At 51.2% G+C, this 20322-nt stretch overlaps 2 protein-coding genes and 1 pseudogene across 2 annotated transcripts; 2 read left to right on the forward strand and 1 right to left on the reverse strand.

The window, feature by feature from the left end:
- Positions 1-3530: 3530 nt before the first annotated feature.
- Positions 3531-7973, reverse strand: NOL12 (nucleolar protein 12). Its single transcript, XM_066320160.1, has 6 exons — positions 7830-7973; positions 7636-7741; positions 7489-7537; positions 6920-7062; positions 5963-6054; positions 3531-5409 (listed from the first exon to the last, which is right to left on the reverse strand). Exons 1-6 carry the CDS (start codon positions 7907-7909, stop codon positions 5238-5240), a joined length of 642 nt encoding a protein of 213 aa, XP_066176257.1. The 5' UTR covers positions 7910-7973; the 3' UTR covers positions 3531-5237.
- A 955-nt stretch (positions 7974-8928) lies between these two features.
- Positions 8929-17138, forward strand: LOC136361902 (arf-GAP with dual PH domain-containing protein 1-like). The gene is made up of 12 exons (XM_066320143.1): positions 8929-8986; positions 9119-9270; positions 10259-10389; positions 11261-11352; positions 11451-11533; positions 12234-12346; positions 12851-12997; positions 13405-13488; positions 13827-13889; positions 14401-14472; positions 14964-15195; positions 15282-17138. Exons 2-12 carry the CDS (start codon positions 9180-9182, stop codon positions 15308-15310), a joined length of 1137 nt encoding a protein of 378 aa, XP_066176240.1. The 5' UTR covers positions 8929-8986; positions 9119-9179; the 3' UTR covers positions 15311-17138.
- Positions 17139-17401: 263 nt separating this feature from the next.
- Positions 17402-19449, forward strand: LOC136360960 (urotensin-2 receptor-like; annotated as a pseudogene).
- Positions 19450-20322: the final 873 nt, after the last annotated feature.

The following is a 20322-nucleotide window of genomic DNA, read 5'->3' on the forward strand; positions in this document are numbered from 1 at the left end:
AGGTACAAGGTGATCCATACAAATACAGGTAATAAAAGAAGAATGTGCTCTAGCAGGGTCCTCTTTTAGAAGGGCCACTGCACCCTGAAACAACTGCTGACACCCCTGATGTTTGAGAGTCCTTGTGAACAGAGGGAATGATGCACATGTCCTGCTATTTTATTGGATGGAAATATTCTTTCTCTCTTAAAAGGCACAAACCCTAAACTTTTCTTCTTAATTATGTTGGTCATGAAGCTCTAAGCAGCTTAGGAAATTTGGAAACCCACTGAGACTTTTCCTAAACTTGTTAATCCTGCTAAAATTTTGAGGCCTATAGGACAGCGGACTGCAAAACTGTGAAGGGTAACAAGCATTGCTAAGCATGACAGCTGGGATCCACACTTCTGTTCCGTTTTTTTTTTTTTTTTCTTTTTCCAAGCATCCTGCCCACCATCACCTCCTCTGTCCTGAACGGTTTGAGAGTGAGTCCTCGGATTTGAGGATGTGATCTGAGCTGGGAGGGTTCTGCCTAATTTGCCTGGAGGAGGCACCAACAGAAGGACAGGAAATCAGACCAGGATCTGAGATGAGAACATGCCACAGGCGCCCTAAACATGGACATTTGAGTAAGAGCAGCTGATCAAAGCTATGGCTGCTCCTCAAAGCAACCAAGGCCAAACGTCAATGCCAAAAACAAAGCTATAATTTTTGTCTGTCAGTGTACTCATTTTCAGTACGGCAAGTTGCACTAGGCGCCAGCCTTGCAGCATCCTTCCGCTCACTGGGGTATGTTTGCTTGACTTGTCCACACGAAACGCTCGACAGGAGCCTAAGCACTCCCCTGCCAGTGATGCACCACAAAACACGCCAACATCGCTGCCCACCGCTGCCCACGGACCGCCACTCGTGGCTGGAGCCCCTGGTACTCCACCGCCTGGTGGGCAGATCACTACTCCCCACAGCCCTTGGGGCCCTACTGTCAGGATAATGCTGCGATCCCCAGGGCTCTGGCACGCATGCAGCCGGCCGTGCCCATGCTCCCAGTTCTCCCAGTTCCCCCAGTACCTGGGCTTCCCTACGGCTCCCAGCGCCTCGCCGCCCGCCGAGCTCCCCCTCAATGAAGCTCGCCGTGGGAACCGCGGGCAGCGAGACCCCGCCCCCTGCCCTCTGATTGGCTGCGGCCGGGCAGCGATTTGAATAGCGCCTCCTGAGTGGCCGGCGGCGGCGCGCGGGCGTGGCCCCCCGGGCGCGGGCTCCGCCCACGTGTCCCGGGCGGCGGGCGGCCGATGGAGCGGCCGATGGAGCGGCGGCACCGCGCTGCGCCCGGCGCCCGGCCCGTCCCCGGCCGAGGGGCTTCCCCGCTGCTCCCCAGACCCCGGCAGCCTGTTATCCCGAGGCCGAAACAGAAATCAAAGCTGCGGACTTACCCGCAAGCACTGAGAGAGCGCGACGCCGCCGTGTCCCAGCGCAGCTCCAGCAGGAGGTCACGCCCTACCCGCAGCACTCCGAGATTTGTCTAATGTGGGCTTTGCCTATCGAGTAGAAGCCCTATCCGACCCTCGCTATTTATAGCAGGACGCCCTTAAAATCTGTCCTCCGCTGCTCCTTCTACACTTCGAGCTCCTTCTCTTCCGCATGCTGGCGACAGTTACAAAAAATTCAATTTCACTTTTTTGTTTATTCATTAAGGGCAGTCTGCAATCCACTCCTCAAACCTATTCGCCCCACACAACCCGTTACTCAGCTCCCTTTCGGTCCCTGTAAGTTCTCATCGCTCTCCCAGTAACTTTTTTTCCTCGAGTTCGTTTCTGGAAGACAATGATGGAAGCAGCAGTGTGGCTGTACTGAGTACAGCCTAGAGCTTGATACACTACAAAAGCAGTAACTACAGTGCACTGATTAGCACACAGCTCATGCACACACCGCAACCATTCCTCCTTTTTTGCTGTGCTCCAATTTCCCCCCAACTGTCTGATCTTTTTGGCTTTCAGTCTGCTTTTGATCCTCTGTAATCCCAATTATATTTTTGTACGGGCGTGTGTGCGGAATTGCGGTCTAGACAGTGAAAGCCATCATGCATGGCAGCGCCAGTGTGGCAGCCCATGTCAAAGCCCTGCATCTCTGTGTGAGCCTGGAGTACGTGCACAGCAATGTACAGGTGCCCAAGTTGACCTAGCTGCAGAACCATGCGTGAAATGTCTGTGGAAGAGGGGATTCATAGGGAGCTGCTGGACTGTGCTTTTCCTTTCTGGAGCGGCAACTGCACTAGCATGTTGATTTTTGCAAATACCTTACATTTTGCAAGTACCTTGCATTTGGAAGCAGCCTCCTCCTGAGCTGAGCTAAGGGGAAAAAAAAAAAAAACAACAAAAACAAAACCCAACAACAAAAATGCTCAGATTGTCCATCTTGAAAACAAGTGGAAGCAGCAAAGAAGAATTTTAAGCCAGAGTCTGGTATGAACTGTGATGTGTCTGGCAAACACTTCATTCAGTAACTGGTATATGAAAACTCCTATCTTCATTTCAATATATCCAGGGGTCACCTGACTCTATACTCTGTGCGTAACAAAAACAGCAGGCAAGGGCTGAGTCAGTAATTCACACTACAGAATAAAGCTCTAATCAATCAAGTGGAGAAATCAATAGTGTAGTGAACAATCCTGATGGCTATTGCTGCATAGGATTGAACAGTTCTGTTCTCAGTTTTTCCACACACTTTTTGGGGTTTTTTGAATTTAAAAATTCATTTTCTAGCAGGAACTGAAAGACTTCAGAGCATGGAAGGGGCTGCTGGAGATTTCAACTGACACTTGAGAAAGGCTCAAAAATGTTATTAGACCAGGAAAACAGCAAACTAAATGTGAGATTCTTCTAGATCGTCTGGCAGCAAAGTGACAAAAACTGAAGTCACTTTTAACACCTCATCTGGAATACAATGAGGTCGTCCAGTTCTGTCCCAGCTACTATGTCAGGCTGCCTCCAGGCTGGGGAAGGCAACTGATCCACATGCCACACTCCAGCAGATTTCTCAAACAGTACATTTCTTTTACAGGGCCATCCCAGCTCCAGAGCAAACTCCTCGGGTGAGGAAGCACACAGGTCACCTTGTGTCTCTCCACAAGGCACTATGTCCTGGAGAGAAGGGAAAGCTGCTCTATGATCCAGACCAAGGATGTCACCCTGTCCTCCAGCTTTGAGCTGCAGTCCCCTTGGTGTGATACACCTCTCCAAACAGAACTTCCCTCTCCTTCATCCCTCTCAAACCCATCAAACAGAACGCTCTAGAGCATGTAACTCCCAAACCAAAACAGGAAATAATTTGTTTTCCACACATGGGACCTCTTGGATACTTTGGCTGAGATTCAGTTTAGCATAACACTTTAGGCCTTGCCTGAGTTGTTCCTGCAGCTTAGAAACACTCAAGAACCCCAGGTGAGACAGGTGGGTAGGTAAGCTCATCCATGAAGTCCCTTGGCCTTTCTGGAGGGGCCTTTAAGGTAACGTTTGAGAACTATTTCAGAGGTGAGAAAACCACACACACCCCCCTCCTTAATAATGTGACTGAGTTTATTCTGTGTTAGTGCCCAAGAACTCAGCCCAGGGTAGGAACTCTGAATCCAAGCACACAAGGCACCAGTGATAACAGTGTCCACTTTCTCAGCAAATACCTTCTTCAGAAGGGAAAGGGAAGTGCAAGAGGACCCCATTCCTTAGCACAAGCATGCATGTCATCTGGCTCCCTTCAGAACCCTCCCTCTTGCAGAAATTACACTGCTGCTGTCAGTGTTGAGGTCATCCCCTCCCCCTTAACACACTCTGAAGAACAGCTCTATGTGCACACCCTACAAACAACAAACGATGGAGAGATAGATCAGGATGGTGCCATTCACTTTAGCGGCTGGTGGCCATCAGCATTGCTCTGATGTTCTCCATGCAGCCTCAGGCACTGCTTTACTCTTTTCCCTCCCATTTCTGGCATGAGAAATCTATTTACTTGCCCATTGCTGGGCTGCGATTTTTCTGGTGTGGGTTTTGGACGCTTTTCTTTCTTTGTAATTCCCTTTCCAGTGCACACATGGCATGGGAGGAGGCCTGGCTGACACAGGCAGAATACTCCAGGATGCTCCACGACAGAGACCAACATGCTGCTTGGGCTCACTCTCCTCCTCAGAGGATTCACTCAGTTTTGTCACCAGTACTCCTAAATCCCAACCATACAAAGGTTTTTTTTTTCCTCCCCTTGCCGAGGGCAACCACAGTAAAAAACATACACTGAGGTCCTAAGAAGAAAGGCAATTAGCTGCTAATAACTGCAGCAACCCTGAGGTAAAGGGCAAGGGCAGCCTCTGCCACTCCCACCCCGGAGAGGGCCACACACATACAGTAAGGGCATTAGGGCATTTCATACTCCCCTGAGCTATCACAGCTACGATCAGCATATTCAGCAGACAATGGAATAAGCCATTCCTGCTCTAGCTGGCCCTGCCTTGCCACAGAAATAGCTCCTAGCTATTCCATTTTCCAAGCACCAGTGGATTTCAATATCCTTTAAACACCAGGAATTACCTCCCCCTCTTTCCAGTTGGTACTGCCATTAGCACAACGCCCGTTACGCTTTAAGTAAGTCACAGATTTTTGTTTTTTTCTTAGCAAAACGACTTCAAATTTATTCACAGAGTTACCGAATTTCACCAATTTACTTTGGCCAAGTACCAAACAAAAAGCACCCAGGCATTCAGGTGTGGCACTGTGTCGTGTGGTGAAGAAACACAGGAGACAAGATGACACCACGTCTCCATGGAAAAAGGATTTACTGCACAGCAGAAATGCCAGGGCACTGATGCAGGAGCGCAAGCAGAGCTCTCCCAAGTCTCTCAAATTGCCCTGACAATGATGTGCCTGTTGCACTCTGCCCAAGATCCTCTTCTTTAATAAAGCCAAGTATCAGCTCTGAAAGGGGGGGCCAAGGACAGAAGGGTTACGCCAAATAGAGAACATGACCTTCAGCAGAAGTTCTTAAGAGATTCTGTGGCACCCAGACACCGAGCTGGATATCACCGCAAAAATAAACGGGTAGAGTGTCTAATCACCCTGGCCAGTGCTCAGGAGGCTACAGAAAGGCTGAACTGGGCTCCTGGCCAGTCGGAACGCCATGTAAACAAGTTGCTCGCCCACAATGACAAGGTTCCCGAAGAGCAGCAAGCCAGATGTGGAGCACTTTCCCAGCTGGTGGGCTGAACATTAGTTTCTCTGTTAATCTTGATCACGGCCCATTTTGCCAGTCAGCCTCCGACGCTGAGTCTTCGTGGTTCTCCCTGTGCCGGACTTCTGCATTTTCTTACGTGAGCCTTGCCCACGTTGGGATCTCTTTCCTTTTGTCTTTTTCTGGCTGTGCATGTGCAGCGTGGCAGTAAGAGAAGAGATTCTGTGCAGGGCAGAAAGAGAAAAACGTTTGGGGACTAAAGCCTGCAGAAGCAAGGCGACACCACAACAATAGCTGGAGAGCTCTGTGTGGCCCAGAAGGAATGGATACCAGACACGGCAAGTCCCAGAGGGGCTCCAAGCTATGCAGGAAACCTGCAAGTCTCCGTGTGTGGTAACAACAAAAATCCGTGCTGCCCAGACCCCACAGAGGTAAAGTAACTCTCTACGCTCTCAAAGCGGTTATAAAATTTCGGGATATGGAAAACTGCGGAGAACGCCTGAGTTTTCAGTTTTAGGAGCCTCTGACCTTGAACCCTAGAGACAAGCTCTGCACGCTGCTGAATGTGCGGCCACGAAGGACCAGGTAAGAGGTGAGAACGAAGCCCACCGTCCCTCCTCTCCTCCCCCGCGGTGGCCGGGGCGGGGCGTGCGGACCGGGGCCCGCCAGCGCTCCCTGCCGGTCCCGGCGCGGGCGGCACCGCACGCCTCCTGCGGGACAACATTCCATCAGCTGCCAGAGCCCTCAGCAAAGGCCTGGAGGAGCCTGTACGTACTTTTCAGACAGGAAGGGGTTTCTGGACTTCTTGGGCATTGTTCTCACAGGCTTGTTCACCACCTCTTCCTCTTTCGCTTCTTCAGATTCACCCTTAAAAAGAAAGCACTTTCGTGATTCTGGTGTCTCCTCTGCCTTCTTGGTTCCATCCTGTTTTGTGAACTAACTAGTCACAGATGAAATTTTTTTTAATTCTCCACACCCCTCACTGTCCAAGAGTCAAGGTTTCCTACTGCAGTTCTGCAGAAAGGCACAACCAGAGACGTCCTACAGTAATCCACTCCAAGATCCAAAAACTTCAGAATGGCCATGTGATTGAAGTTTAAACTAGAATGAACAAAAGGTCTTGGCTTTTGTCTAAATTACCATCAAGACCTCTTTGAGGGGAATTTCAGATTAGATGACCTTACAAATGTAAGCACAGCCAGTACCTGAGAGTCTCTATGAATCAAATACAAGTTCTTAGTTACAATGTATTTTCAGAATAAAAGTGACCACAGCCAGAAATGAATGGTTTTCTTAGCTGTGGTCCAAGCACAGCACTATGGGGAGAGAAATGCCTCCTCATGCTAACAGTAGTATTTCAGAACAGGACACAGGAAAGAGGTCAAGGAGAGACCATGCAGCAAAGTCTGAAATCTTGCTGTTTGTCTTTTATCACCTTTTAAAGTATTACACTGTTGCCATCCAGTCCAGTAACACTTTTCCTTTGGCCAGGGTCACTCCAAGCTAGCAAAGGATTCCAGTGAGGTTTGGAGTGAGCTATTCACACAGGACACTTCCTTCTCTTTAGAGGCCAAATTTAAATTGTGGAAAAATATAGAAGTTACGACTTTCCATTTTCATTCCTGTTCCCAGCCACCTGCAAGGCCTTGGATATACTCAGGGACCATCAGCCCTACCTCACCAGCCCCAGGAATGTATGCAGGTGACACAGAGAGGTAGCAAGAGGCTTTACCACAGGGTTGGTCAGTCCTAGCTGGCGTGCCCCCGAGAGGTCCAGGTCACTGATGGTGGTCACTGTTACGATGTGGTTTGGGTGGTCGATGTTCACAGACTCCGTCCGCGATGTCACCAAGTGCTCCAGTTCATCAGCCTCCTCTGGGAACACAAGAAATCCTGCACTGCAAAGTGCCCAGCTTTTCACGGGACAGACTCGCTTGTTCCTGATGCACTGTGCTGGGCAGGGGCGACACCCAGCCTCGGCACGCAGGGATAAAGAGCAGAGGGGCTTGGCACTGCAAGCCTGGAGGGCAAGCTCCTTCTCCCCCCTGAGGGGACCTGGTGACACCTCGGAGATGTCCTCCTGCTCCTTCCTTTCTGTAGAACCCTCACGATTCCCGGGGCAGAGGGCTGCGCGGGTCACCGCTCAGATTGCCGCCCAGCTTGTCTGGGGAACACGAGAAGACCGAGCAGTGTTGTCGTGGGGACAGTGTGCGGGCATCCCTGCCCCAACTCTCAGCACCTAGTCAAGGCTGTCGGACCACGGGCGCCCACCTCCCTCCCCACCGAGGGCCCAGCACGTACCGAGCGCCTCCTCCCTCTCGCTCAGCATCCTCAGATACTCCTGGTGCCGCTGAGGAATGGAAACAGGTCACGCGGCGCCTCTGCCCGCCCCTCCTGCCCCGCTCACTACCCGCCCTGGAGCGGGGGGACACGAGACCCCTCCCTCACCTCCTCCTTCATCTTCCTCTGCTCTTCCTTCAGCTTGCGTTTGATCTCCTCCAGCGCCGCCTTCCTCCGCTCCACCTTCCGCTTGTGGAAGCCGGTCAGGTACTCCCTTACCGCCGGTAACACAGAACCGCCCGGCTTTTAGCGACCGAGGGATGCCTTCCTTCCCCGTTTCCCGCCCCTGGGCCCGGCCTCACCTCCGCCGCTCCTCGTCGAAAGTCAGCACCAGCCGCCCCTCGCGGCCGCCCGGCCCCTTCTTGTTCTTCTTGCGGCCCATGGCGGTCCCACGTTGCCGCCGCCGCCCGCCCGTTCCGCCGGAAGTCTCCGCTGGTGTCCGCCGCCGCCCGTCCCTTCCGCCGGAAGTCTCCGCTGGTGTCCGCCGCCTCCCGTCCCTTCCGCCGGAAGTCGCCGCTGGTGTCCGCCGCCGCCCGCTCCGGGCAGCACAGAGCCGCCGACCACACGGGCCCGCCTGCGGCCGTTCCCTGGCGCCCGGCCCGCGGGGACCGGCTTTGCTTCCAGCATGGCAGCCTCAGGCTACGCTCCTCTTCAGCTTCCTCCCAGCCAAAGATTGTGTGGCGCTGCCTTGTGCGGAGAGCATGGCAGTGTAGCGCCCGATCTCACAGCCCGAGACTCGTTCTGACACGCCAGAGTGTTTTGCACTTACAGCTCTTCAATAAACGTCACTCTTCCGAGCGGTTAACAACTTGCAGTTCTTCAAGTGAGCATTCTTCAATGGAGCTCTGAGTTTATTTCAAGCTGTTGTCGTTTCTTGGTGTTAGCAGAGCCTGCGTGGCTCCTCTTACCTGGGGAAGGCAATTGAGGAGAGTCAATTGTCCAAGTCACAGCATCTGGCTGGACAGCCACGATTTCTGGAGTGGTGGAGAGAGGAGGTACTGGCATGAGCTGGTGGGGACATCAAGACTGCCTCGTCCTGATGGCTTAGAGTGCCACTGTCTGAGCTCCTGAACCTTTATTGCTCCCCTGTTCTCGCCTTGGAAATGGGTGTGATGCCTTGAGTGGCGGCCATCTGACTCGGGTGGAAGCCTGTGAAGTGTTGTGGGGGCAGCCCAAGGCAGCAGCCCACAAAGCATGACGAGCCCTGACTCATTGCTGTCACAGCCTGGCAGACGCTTGTCCACAGCCAGCTTTCCTTTATCAGCTTGCTGGCTGCTTGCGCTCTTTTCCTGGCCTGTCCTTTCACCGGCAGAAATGCGGAAAAACCAGTTCTGTGGTTAATTGCTGCACTTCCCTCCACGCCCATGGGGCAGGTCTCCTCCTCCTCCTCATCCCTCCTCACGAACAGTCTGGGTGCACTTCAGCCTCCAGCCTCTTCGCCTGTGCTCAGCCGGCTCAGGTGCACCGGCAGGCCTCTGTGTCCCTTTAACCTTAACCATAGGCTTCTCTTGCCTTCCTCTTTTCCCTCTGCCAGAGCTTGTCTCTCTGGTGGCTCCTTCTCTCCTGGATAACGCAGTGGGTTGGCCTGCAGGTGCACAAGGCGCAGGTAGCTGTCCTCCCGGCCCTGCCTGGAGGGACACCGTTCCGAGGTGATGGCTGGAGGGAACGAGAGGAGCGTGAAGGCCCTGAAGGAAGTGTGGCAAAGAGCAGAGAACTCCTTGTGTGCAGACTGCGGGAAGCCAGGTGAGTGCCCCAAGGATGCCCGAGGAAGAGTTGGAAGCAGGGAGCTGGGGCTGACCTCTAGCAGCCACTTAGGGCTGGCTGTCTGGATTGCACAGGAGCCTGGGGTGGAAGGGAAGGGGAGACATCGCTCTGGGTATTCGTTTCCTCTCCCTGGAGGTGGGTTGGTAAGGGAGGAGGGAGAAGATGCTGCCACAGCCCTGGTGGGAAGGACAGGGAGCGGGAGTGCTCGATTAGCAGGGACTGCATAGCTGCAGCACCGTGGGTGGTAGTCACGGCAGATCCCAAATGCAGACCGAGGTCATGCCCAGCCAGGACCTGACAGGAAAGCTCTCGGTGAAATCCTGACTTCTCCTGACATGAAGGCATGATTCAGGAGGGCATTGTCTCTGCCGTGACTCAGCTCTGAACTGACAACCTGCCACAGTTGCCTAGGAAATTTCATTTACTGAAGGGCTTGCCCTCTCAGAAGGGTACCCAGTCTGAGGTCCTACAAGTACTGCTAAAAACACCCATCATACACCTCCAAAAGGAGTGTTCTACCCAAACCAAATTGAGACTGGGCAAATAAGTACCATTTTGCCCTATTTAATTATTCCGGGAGAGTTTTTGATTCGAGGTCGTTTTCCACTTCCTGAGCTAAACACTGTTAGGGGTTTGCTGTGTTGCACTAAACAACTCCTGGGGTCTTTTCCCAGAGGTGGTTTCGTTTTCATCTGGGTGATCCTTTACACAAAGGGAGTTCGCAGTGGACTTTGGGATGTTTCAAGATATAGGTCATTAAAAATTCAGTGGCAGTGACTGGAACGGGGAATGAAGGACTAATAGCTATGTTTTTTCCTGCCTGGCATCTATGCCTTGGGTGTTAATTACTCAGCTCGGATGAAACTCTGGTCACCAGCTCCCTGTTTCTCAGGACTACATCCTCAGGTGAGGCGTATATCCCGGAGGTATTCACCACTTCTAGTTATACCCTTTTCCATGTTCTCAGATCCTGACTGGGCATCCTCTACTTTGGGTGTCTTTATATGCCTCAGCTGTTCAGGAATTCACCGCAACATCCCTAGCATCAGCAAAGTCAAATCCCTCAAGATGGACTACTGGGATGATGCTCAGGTGCAGGTGAGATCTTTATCCCCATGTGTATGGCGGGTGGTTTGGCCTAGGCTACACACTCAGTGTCCTGGCAAAATTAGTCCTCTGACCTCACTGAGTTGGAGTGTAATCTGGTTTAATCAATCTCTTTTCTACTCGTGATAATCAGGGATAACTGCCCATAACCCACTGAGAGAGGGAGGATACACTTGCATTATGTGTCTCCTCGTGTTCTGTCATTTTATGGCAAATGCAGAGCTATTGCAGTGTATCTTACTAAATCTTAGGGTCTTTGTTGCTTCAGATTACTTGTTTTCCACTTGCCAAGACCATCCAGCCTCAATATCTCCTCTTGATTTCAGCAGTCTAAGGGGAAAATCTTGGGCAATTCCATTCTCCAAGAAAAGTTTCCAGATGTAATATGATCTCCTGAGAAAAATGGCACTTGACTTCTCCCTGTTACAGCCCCCTCAACTCACTAATCTGCAGAGGACTGAAAATATTTTCTGGCCATCCAAAGAAAATAATCTGTGTCTTGTTGCTCTTTGGAAGAGGCTGGAATGTCCTTCCAGAGGGCATTGCAGAGCTGTTGTCAAACTCCCCAGGAGATGTGGGACATGGCAGCAAATCCCCTGAGCGCGTGTGCACCCAGCCTTACGGAAGTGACGTTTATGGCACTCTGTTGATTCAGGTGCAATCACTGTAAGGTCTGAGAGTAGATGAGACCTTTGAGACCCACCTTCCTGCAGCCACACTGCTGGGATGTTGCAATGAAGGGGAAAGAGAATGCTCCATTAGAGTTTGATATGCATCCAGCTCTGTAGTGGGTCAGGAAAGAAAAGGTCCAACGTGAGTCTGCATCAGAGGCAAGGCACTAATTCTCTGTCTAACTCTGCAGTTTCTGGCCAAGCATGGGAATGCTGTGACTAAAGCCATATATGAAGCTCACATCCCTATTTACTATTACCAGCCAACCTACAATGACTGCCAGTAAGTTGCTGCATACAGAAGAAAAGGGGGAAGGGCAATTCTCTGTTCCTCTAATTCCTCTAGTTAATTTCTGAGCTACCTGTCACCTCTCTCCATAGAGTGCTGAGAGAACAGTGGATACGGGCAAAATACGAACGTAAAGAATTTACTGAGCCGGGAAGACAGCTGCCGTATTCTGATGGTAAGAGAACACAGCATCAAAACATCCTCCTTGTGGCCTTTGCTGGAAACTTCTGAGCATCATGAGCTGTCAGTGTTGCAAATCCCACAAGTACTCCTGAGAACTCAACTGGTACTTACAGGGCTTAGTTTTGGGGGTGTTAAATTGTGGGCAGCATAGGCTGGCGCTGCCAGAGGTAGCTTAAAAGCCTGCTGTTACCAGGTGGCATTTTTCAAAGGCATTTGATGTCTTGGTGGAGACAGACATCTACAGCAAGAAATATCTGTGCTGCATGCCAACTCCTCTAACCACGGCAGTTGTCCTTGGAATGGCACTGCCAGTGCTGTGACAAAGGGCCTTGGAGCCCAAGGGCCTACAGAGCCAAGTGGGAAGAGTTCTGGTCCCACACCAAAGTCTGCATGAGCCAGGACTCTATAGTGTTCACAGGAGACAGCTCTCACACTGTCAGAGGTAGTAGTGGGTGGCAGGACTAGGAGATGGCAAGAATCTTTTGGTGAGTGCTTATGTGCACTGCAGCCGTGGGAACACCACTGTCTCTAGCTGTAAGTCAGAGGTGAAACATCTGAAGTGTTTATTCTCAGCAACAGTCCATCGTATTCTTTGTCCCAGAGGGGTGGCTGGGCCCCAGGCTGCATGCAGCTCTTTGATACCTATCATGCCTGTGGGGGAATGCTATTGTAAGTGGATTTTCTGCTCCAAGGGGTGAAGGAAGGCATCCTTTGGAAGCGAGGTCGAGACAACGGGCAGTTCCTACCCCGCAAGTTCCTGTTGTCTGAGAGAGAGGGATGTCTGAAGTATTTCACCAAGCAGGATGTGAGTATGGTGGTCAACTCCCACCTCAGTGCGTGCTCCACCTTTTCCTCCTGCTCTCCCTTTGTGCTTTCCTTGCTGCTGAGAAAAGGACTGATCATTCACTTCACTCTTACCCGTTTGCTTGGATATGTAATCCTGCACTACTCCTGGAACCAACCTCACCCCACTGTAAGCCAAGTTAGCAAAAATCTTTTCTCTGGTTGGTTTTGAGGAGGGCTACTTCTCTGCTTATTTGTCTCTCTGAAATGAGTGGGGCAAGAGCTAAAATGCTGTCACAAGGGAGGGAATGGCTCAGGGTAGGGAGAAGCAGGACATGCCATCCAGAGGAACCTGGACAAGCTCCAGAAGAGGGCTGATATGAACCTCAGAAGGTGTAAAAAGGCCAAGTACAAGGTTCTCCACCTGCATCAGGCCTCTGACCCTGCCTTACCCCACTTAGTCAGTAGCTCCGGTCTCTTTCCTTCTAGGGTTGCTCATGCATGATCAATGCCTTTCTGTTTTCAGGCCAAAGAACCCAAAATCAATGTTAAAATAGATGTCATCAATGCTACGTTCCAGCCAGAGAAGATTGGGAACCCCAATGGCCTGCAGATCACCTATCTCAAAGACAATAAGACCAGGAATATATTTGTCTACCATGAAAGTGGAAAGGTATCTGGTTTTAGCATCAAACACTGCCAAGCCATTGAGGTGCTTTGAGAAACTGCTGATATTAAAAGGATGAAGCACGGGTAGGATGGAGTGTGTGAATGTGAGTGGCTGTAGGTAATAGGGTGGGCGTTCTGGCTCTGTGTTTGTGTATCTGTGAAAGAGTTTTGCTGCAGGGAGCGGGGCAGGAGCACTGGCTGAGTTGGTTTGTGTGGGAGGAGTTCTACAGAAGATGTGCTGCCTGTACATGTGGGGAATGGGGGCAGCCGTGCTGGCTGCGTGCATGTGGGGGAGCTGCTTCTCAGGGAGAGCTGGCTGCAGTTCACACGGGGCTGGGGGAAGCTGGGTGCATTCAGATGGCCCACTGTTGCCCTGGCTAAGCTTTCTGTCCTGTCCTGTTCCATCCTCAGGAGGTGGTGGACTGGTTCAATGCCATCCGCTCTGTGCAGTTCCATTACCTGAAGGTAGCGTTTCCCATTGCCAGTGATAATGAGGTAAGGCAGCCCTGGAGTGTGGTCCTGAGTCTCCCACTGCTGCTATGATGAAAGAGCTCATTAGTTACTCATTAGTTACAACCCCAGGTACTGAAGTGAAAATTGCAGAGTCAAGATAGAGGGATGAGATGGTGTTTTTAAAAGGGCCGGTGGTGGTCAGAAAGCAGCTGCCCTCTGCTGTTTCTGGGCATTTTGGAGGCAGAAGTGATGCCTAGCTAGGCAGCTGGGGAAATACTAATTTAGAAGGTGACTGAATTTGAGGGAATAGAAGGGTGAGGGAGGGAAATGAATAGCAAAGAGGCACAGCTAAGTGAATGTTACTCTTGCCATTTTGCCAGATTAAAAATCGTTTGACCAGAAACTTCTTGAAGGAGGGCTACATGGAGAAGACTGGTCCCAAGGTGAGCTGCCGTGCTAGAAACAAATCTAACAGGGGCCTGTCACAGCACCACTGGTTTTCCCTATGTCAATGCTTTTCTCCTGCTGTTTCCTCATTCCCCCCTGACTCTTTAGACACCCGTGGGAACAGTGTGTGTGCGCCAAGGGAGGGGAGAATAAAAGGAAGGGGAAGGACACATGTGAAAGTAGATGAAGTCAGAGTCCCTGCTTTCTCCCAGAGCGACCAATCTCTGCATGTGTCTGTGTGTGCTTGACCTTACAGGTATTTAGTGTCCAGATTTCTCCTGTCTCAACTCTGGGGGTCCCTTCATCAAAGTTCAGGAGCTGGGGGCAGCAGCTGGGACTGAATAACCCGATACTGTCCCCCACTCTCAGCTCAGAAAGGGCGAGGAGGAGGTTGCTGTTAAGGCGGGGGCTTGCTCCAAGTGTTTGGGAGGAGTTTGGGGTATCCATTCGCACTGCTCGCAGCAGAGGGCACTGTCGCCTCACACGTGTCACCTCTTCCCTTCGCAGCAGAGAGAGGCTTTTAAGAAGCGCTGGTTCACTCTGGATCACCGCAGGCTCATGTACTTCAAGGATCCTTTGGTGAGAGGGAGATGTGACCCCCGGGCAGCTGCAGGCAGCGGTGCTGAGGGCAGGGTCAAAGCGCAAACAGAGTCTGTGCGCTGCCGTAAGGGTGACTTGCAGGTTTCCCAGCTGCTGTGAATGGACTCCAGGTCTTCCCCTTTCCGTCCGTTTTAGTTCATCTCATGCTTTCTGTGTTTGTTTCACTGCCCGTAAACAGTGGGAACAGGGAGGGCAGCAGTGTAAAGGTGGTGATGGGAGGGTGACACAGAGAGATGAAAGCAGAAGTTCCTCTCTCAGACCTCTTGAGATTCATGTGTTATGTTTTGCTTTTCACTACTACCTTTGAGTACAGACTCACTGCTCCTCTGAATCCCCTGACCACCTCCAAACCCTTTTGCTGCTAAATCCCCGGTCCTCATACACTCTCCTCCTGTCCTCAGGTGCACTGTAATGATTCTCTTGTTGTTCTGGGATTCTGTAAATCACTGTCTTTCCCTCCTGATGTGCAGGACGCATTTGCTAAGGGTGAGGTATTTGTGGGCAGTGGAGAGAACGGATATAGCGTCCAGAAGGGATTGCCTTCAGGGACACAGGGCAACTTCTCTTGGCACTACGGCATCACCATTGTCACCCCTGACCGGGAATACCTCTTCACCTGTGAGACAGAGACTGACCAGCTGGACTGGATCAGAGCCTTCACTAGTGTCATCAACCAGGCCATGACACCACAGGAATATGCAAGTAAGTGCCTGGATCTGCTTCCTTCCCCACCTGCCACTCCCATTCAGGGTATTGCCCTAATGCATCACCTTTTTTCTTTGCTACAGTTGAAGCCTACTTCAAATTTAAATCCTAAGAAGACATGCAGGAATCTCGCTATGACTTAACTCTGCCTGGTCCTTTTGGGTGGCTGTCAGGACAGGAGAGGAGACTGACATCAGAGAAACACAGTGCTCTTGGAGCACCTTTTGAAGCACTTTTGCCTCCGTAGAATATCCACGTTGTCTTGAGGGCCCAGTTAAGCTGCTTCCTTTCAAGCGCAAGATTTTGTGCGTCTGAATCCTCAGTACAACCTGTCCCTGTTAAATTGCTGTGATATGACTGGATACTGACAGGTTTTCCCTGCCAGTCAGGCCTTGAAAGCTTAGGCACTTACTGTGTTGGGCATGGGACCTAACGTTACTCCTGCATGAAACTGCAGCCAGCCACGCACCTGACACAAGAAAACAGCTGCCTGGCTGGAGCCAGGCACCCCAGCAGGTTACAGGGGCTGCTGGACTGAAAGAGTCTGTTCCTTTACAAGAAATATACCTGCTGGTGCCAGAGATGTGAAACATCTAGATATTTGATCTGTTAGTGCAGTGGTTAAGGCAGGTCACATAAAAGATGTGACCTAACAGCCAGATGTGAGGCCTTTTTCCTTCTGCCATGTGTGGGCTTGAAGCTTCTTCAGACAACATTTGTGTACAGACCTCCCAACAAATCCTTCAGAGAAGGTTAAGAGATTGTCTCAAAAATCATGTGGACATACATTTGGGTATGTGGATAATGTGTGTGCACGCACATAACAAAAAGTGATGGAGGTGGAATACTGCCCTAGGGAAGATACTGTGAGGGATATTCATGCCGCTGAAAATCAGCTGCCAAACTTGAGTCTCTCTGTTAAGCTAATGGAGAGAGGTTGGGTCTTGCAGAGAGGAGCTGATAAGGTGTATAGAGTTCAGAGTCTGCTGTCTCTTCTAGAGCCTTGGGTTGATGTCTGAATGTAGTAATGCATGGATCTCTGCTCCCTCACTCTCTGTATGCCAAAGGCCTGGCACTTTCATTCTGACCTGCACATTGCATATGTTTATCTTGCATTTCACACATACGTATCATTGTATGCAGTAGTATAACGGGAAGTCTTTATATTCGTGTTCTATTAGTGAGAGTTAGCCTAAAACACTAAATCAACCCATGATTCATGTCTTAAAGCACATCTCTTAAAGCTCTCTTGGGAGAGCTATGTTTCAAATGCTGGAAGGAGTAGCTGAGTTCTGCTGGTGACTGCAGTATCTGATGTTTGCAGTTTTACACAGGCAGTGTGAGAGAAGGTATTTCATGTGTTAAGGGGAGCTAACTGGAATTAATGAGACAACCAGCGTTTTAATTAGCTCCTAAAGAAATTAATAAAGAATCCCATTGTCATTTATTTTAACTTCCTAAGCTGGCTGACCTGTTAACTGCTGAGGTACGAGGTTGTTTCTTGGAAAAAAACACAGACAATCAAAAAGCCATAGCTGTTCATTGTATTTCCTGGAGCATGTGGACTGTGATTATGCCCATCAGAACCAAATGGGCAGACCCACAGTGTCCCTATGCTTCACTGGGGACCCCTCTCTATGCCAAGACCACCACAATCTGTTGGGAGCATCAGCTTCCTGGATGAGAACAAGTATAACTTACCCTGCTACCACGGTGCAATGGGAACATCCACCTAAAAGTATATTTTCACTGCATTTTGCTGATCTCTCCCAGTTTGGAGCATGATTTTCCTGAAAACCAAGGGTGTGTGCAATGCACAGTGAGGGGATTACTGATGGGATGCCTCTTCTCCTCTTGTTTGGTGCTAAGTTACCAGTACTGGATATGAGCAGAGGCATTTGGCTCAGCCACAATGAAGCTAATACACTGTTGATGCAAAAGAGTTTGGCTGGAGTGTCCTGAAACCCTGAACTAACAGCAGAGTATAGGCAGTATGGCACATCTGTCTCTGCTCCACAAATCCTGTCCCACCGTGTCTTCCTTGAGACAAGATGTGAGTGAGGAAAGGGCAGGGTAGCATCGGGCATGGGTGCCATGTGATGGTATCTCACTAGGAAGCAGTGGTGCCTCTGTAATGGGCTTCTGCTCCCTGCTCTGCAGTTTCCCGAGGCTTCAAGGGAAGTGGGGAGGGGACGGGGAAGCTTAGAGGAGGAGGATGGTCTTTGTGGAGAGGAAGAAATGACCGAGTCTAAAATATTCGGTCCTCTGAGTCCTTAGGAGCTTCCTGCTGACTTGTGGGCAAAGGTGGAAAAGGGCCAGGATGGAAAATGTGAGATGTCCCACCATCTGGTGGGCCTATTTGCAAACTAGGGACTACATCCACAACACCCAAACCTCAAAGGGCCCTGACGTCCTTGGGAGGGAGCAGGGGACAGGTTCTTTCAGCCTGGGTTGGCTAGGGAGAGCTGTGTGCCTGCACCTTGCCTATTGCATTTCCAGGGCTGGCCCTTTTTTCCCTTCTAAAGCCACAGCATGATGCTTTCCACCCTCCTTGCCATATTGTGGAGTCTTGTCTTTCAGTTGTCTCCTGTCTCTACTGAGGACAACTGTCCGGGGAGAAATGGGAAAAAGAAAGGGAAACAAGAACAAGAAGGAAGATGGAGCAGGATAAAGGTGAAGGAAGGTATGAGGGAATAAAGCATGTCTGCCAGAAAGAGGAGGGAGCCAGTGAGGCTCCTCAGCTAGTGTCTAAAAGCCCAGAATAAATTGGGAACTATATTCACACTAGTGTGTGAAGCCGTGAGTCAGGCACATTCCTCCATGCAGTGGTCAAGGCAGCTCTCAGGGGCTTGGTTAAATGGGACAGGGCCCACCTCTCCAAAGTCTGTCTGAGCTGAACTGACACAGACTTGGAAGCAGAAATCTACTTGTTCATCCACTGTTTCTGGCCCAGAAAACTCTGGAGAAGCAACAGAGGAGGAGCTAGTGAAGAAAAGAGACATTTCCTACTGGCTGGCAGAGGTCATCTTGCATGTATTGGTATTGAAGGAAAAGGCAGTGTCCCTTTCTTGGCTCTTTCATGGTTAAGGAAAACAACCAGACAGGGCTTATGATGGGCAACATCAGCAAAATGGACTGGGCAGCTGGAGGTGAGGAATCGACTTCCCTGGAGCACTCTGTCTATGTCTGATGAACTCTCCCCATTCTTCCCTTGGCTGCTTTGCTGTTAAGGATAGACATGTCCTGTACAGCGAGAGTGGAAGGCAGGAGGAAGGAACAGGTCTCTGAGAACTTGATTTGCTCTTGCCCAGCTTACCCAAAGATGTCTTACAACCCTTCTGTCATCAGCCCAAGTCTTAGAGATGATCCCGAGGGTGGCAGTTTCTTGGTGGAAAGCCGTGGTGGGGGTGATGACAGCAATGTCCTGGGAGGGGACAGCCTGGTCACAGAGCCGCTGGGTGCAGTGCTGCTGGTCATGTGCCTCACTGGGACAGTGGGGAACATCTACACAGTGGCAGTGGCCTCTGACAGGGTGGCAGGCTGCTCAGCAGGCTCCTTGGGAGTCTGTATGATCAGCCTGGCCTTGGCTGACCTCCCGTACCTCTCCACTGTCCCCTTCGTGGTTTGCACCTACTTCACCCACAACTGGTTCCTCGGGGGTGTGGGTTGCAGGCTTTTGCTCAGCCTGGACCTCCTCACCATGCATGCCAGCATCTCTTCCTCCTGACTGCATGAGCCTGGAGAGGTACTGGGCAGTGGCCAAGCCTCTGCAGGCCAGGCAGGCCAGCAGCACCTACTGAAAACTGGCCAGGGCCATCCTCTGGCTCCTGGTGTGGTGCTGGTCCACACCTGCCTGGCCCTGGGGCTACCAGTCCTCAGCCTGGGGCAGCCGGTGGCTGGTCGAGCCCCTGCACTGCGCCTCCTCCTCAGCATCTCTGCCATCATGGTGACCTGCTGGGCCAGCTTCCTCCCCTTCTGGGCTGTACCAGGGAGAGGGGCTGGGCATTGGCCCCACTGCCCAGGCCTGCCTTAACTTTGGTGCCACCTGCCTGGCCTATGGCTACAGCCTTCTCAACCCTTTCCTCTACACCCAGCTCGCCGGCAGCTACCGCCGGCGCTGGGGCCGTGCTGGACGGCTGTGGTGCCTGCAGCACCCTCTCAGCAGGCTGTGGGAAGCCACTGCATCCCCCTGGCTTCAAGGGAATTGTTGGAGTCTGTGAGGGAAAGTGAGGGGTGAGCAGGCTGGGAGTATCTGACCTTTGGCTGGTGACAAAGAAAAGTGTGTCGCCTTCCATGCCAGCATGCAGCATCTTCCATCGATGTTGTTGCAGTGCTTTCCCCTTTGCGTGGCTGTTCTTCCTGCTCAGCTGGGCAGGGAGAATGCTTGTCTCAGAGATCCTGACTCCATCCTCAGATCCTTCAGCCCTCACACACCAGCCTCTACCTTGCACAAGGCTGGGGAGTGGGTGGAAGGGAGCAGTCAGCTTCAATATGTCTAAATTATACATCTGCAACCTTTGCCACCCCTCATCTCCTTGCTAGCAACGGGGCCAAGCCATAACTAAGTCAGGACAACAGTGAGTCATAGATTTCACAAGAACAGTGAGTCACTTCAAGAAATAGCCACACTAGCGGGAGACCTCACTTAACTTCGTACTCCTGTGGTGAAGCTACCGCTGAGCTTTCTTCAAGAAACCATCACAAAAAAATCTTCGAAGAATCTAAAGAAAGATTGCCAAGTGCAATTAAGAGGCGTTGCGAGATTCCCCTATAGTACAGCCAAAGGAGTCCAGTACATTTGCTCAGCTTTCAAGACCAACCCAGCAGAGGAAGCTGCAAGGAGAGAGCTCTCCTCTGTGTGCACCATGACAGTTCATGGTACCTTCGCCAGCACCATGGCCCTGCTGTTGTTGAGGAAAATACCCAATTCTCTGGCCTAACAAATGTACCCCCGTCTGCCAGACTGTGTTCACACCACTGTGTAAACTGAGCCAGCTCTCTTGCCTGGAGACCATCTAGCCTAGCATGGCTCATTTCTGTACTGCTGAGCTACTCTTCTCCAGAAACACATACTACTGCTCTCCAGAAAGGACAGCTTCATCCTTATCCCCCCCTGGGAAGAGT

This window comes from Sylvia atricapilla, chromosome 5 (assembly GCF_009819655.1).
Source record: "Sylvia atricapilla isolate bSylAtr1 chromosome 5, bSylAtr1.pri, whole genome shotgun sequence".
Lineage (NCBI taxonomy): Eukaryota > Metazoa > Chordata > Aves > Passeriformes > Sylviidae > Sylvia > Sylvia atricapilla.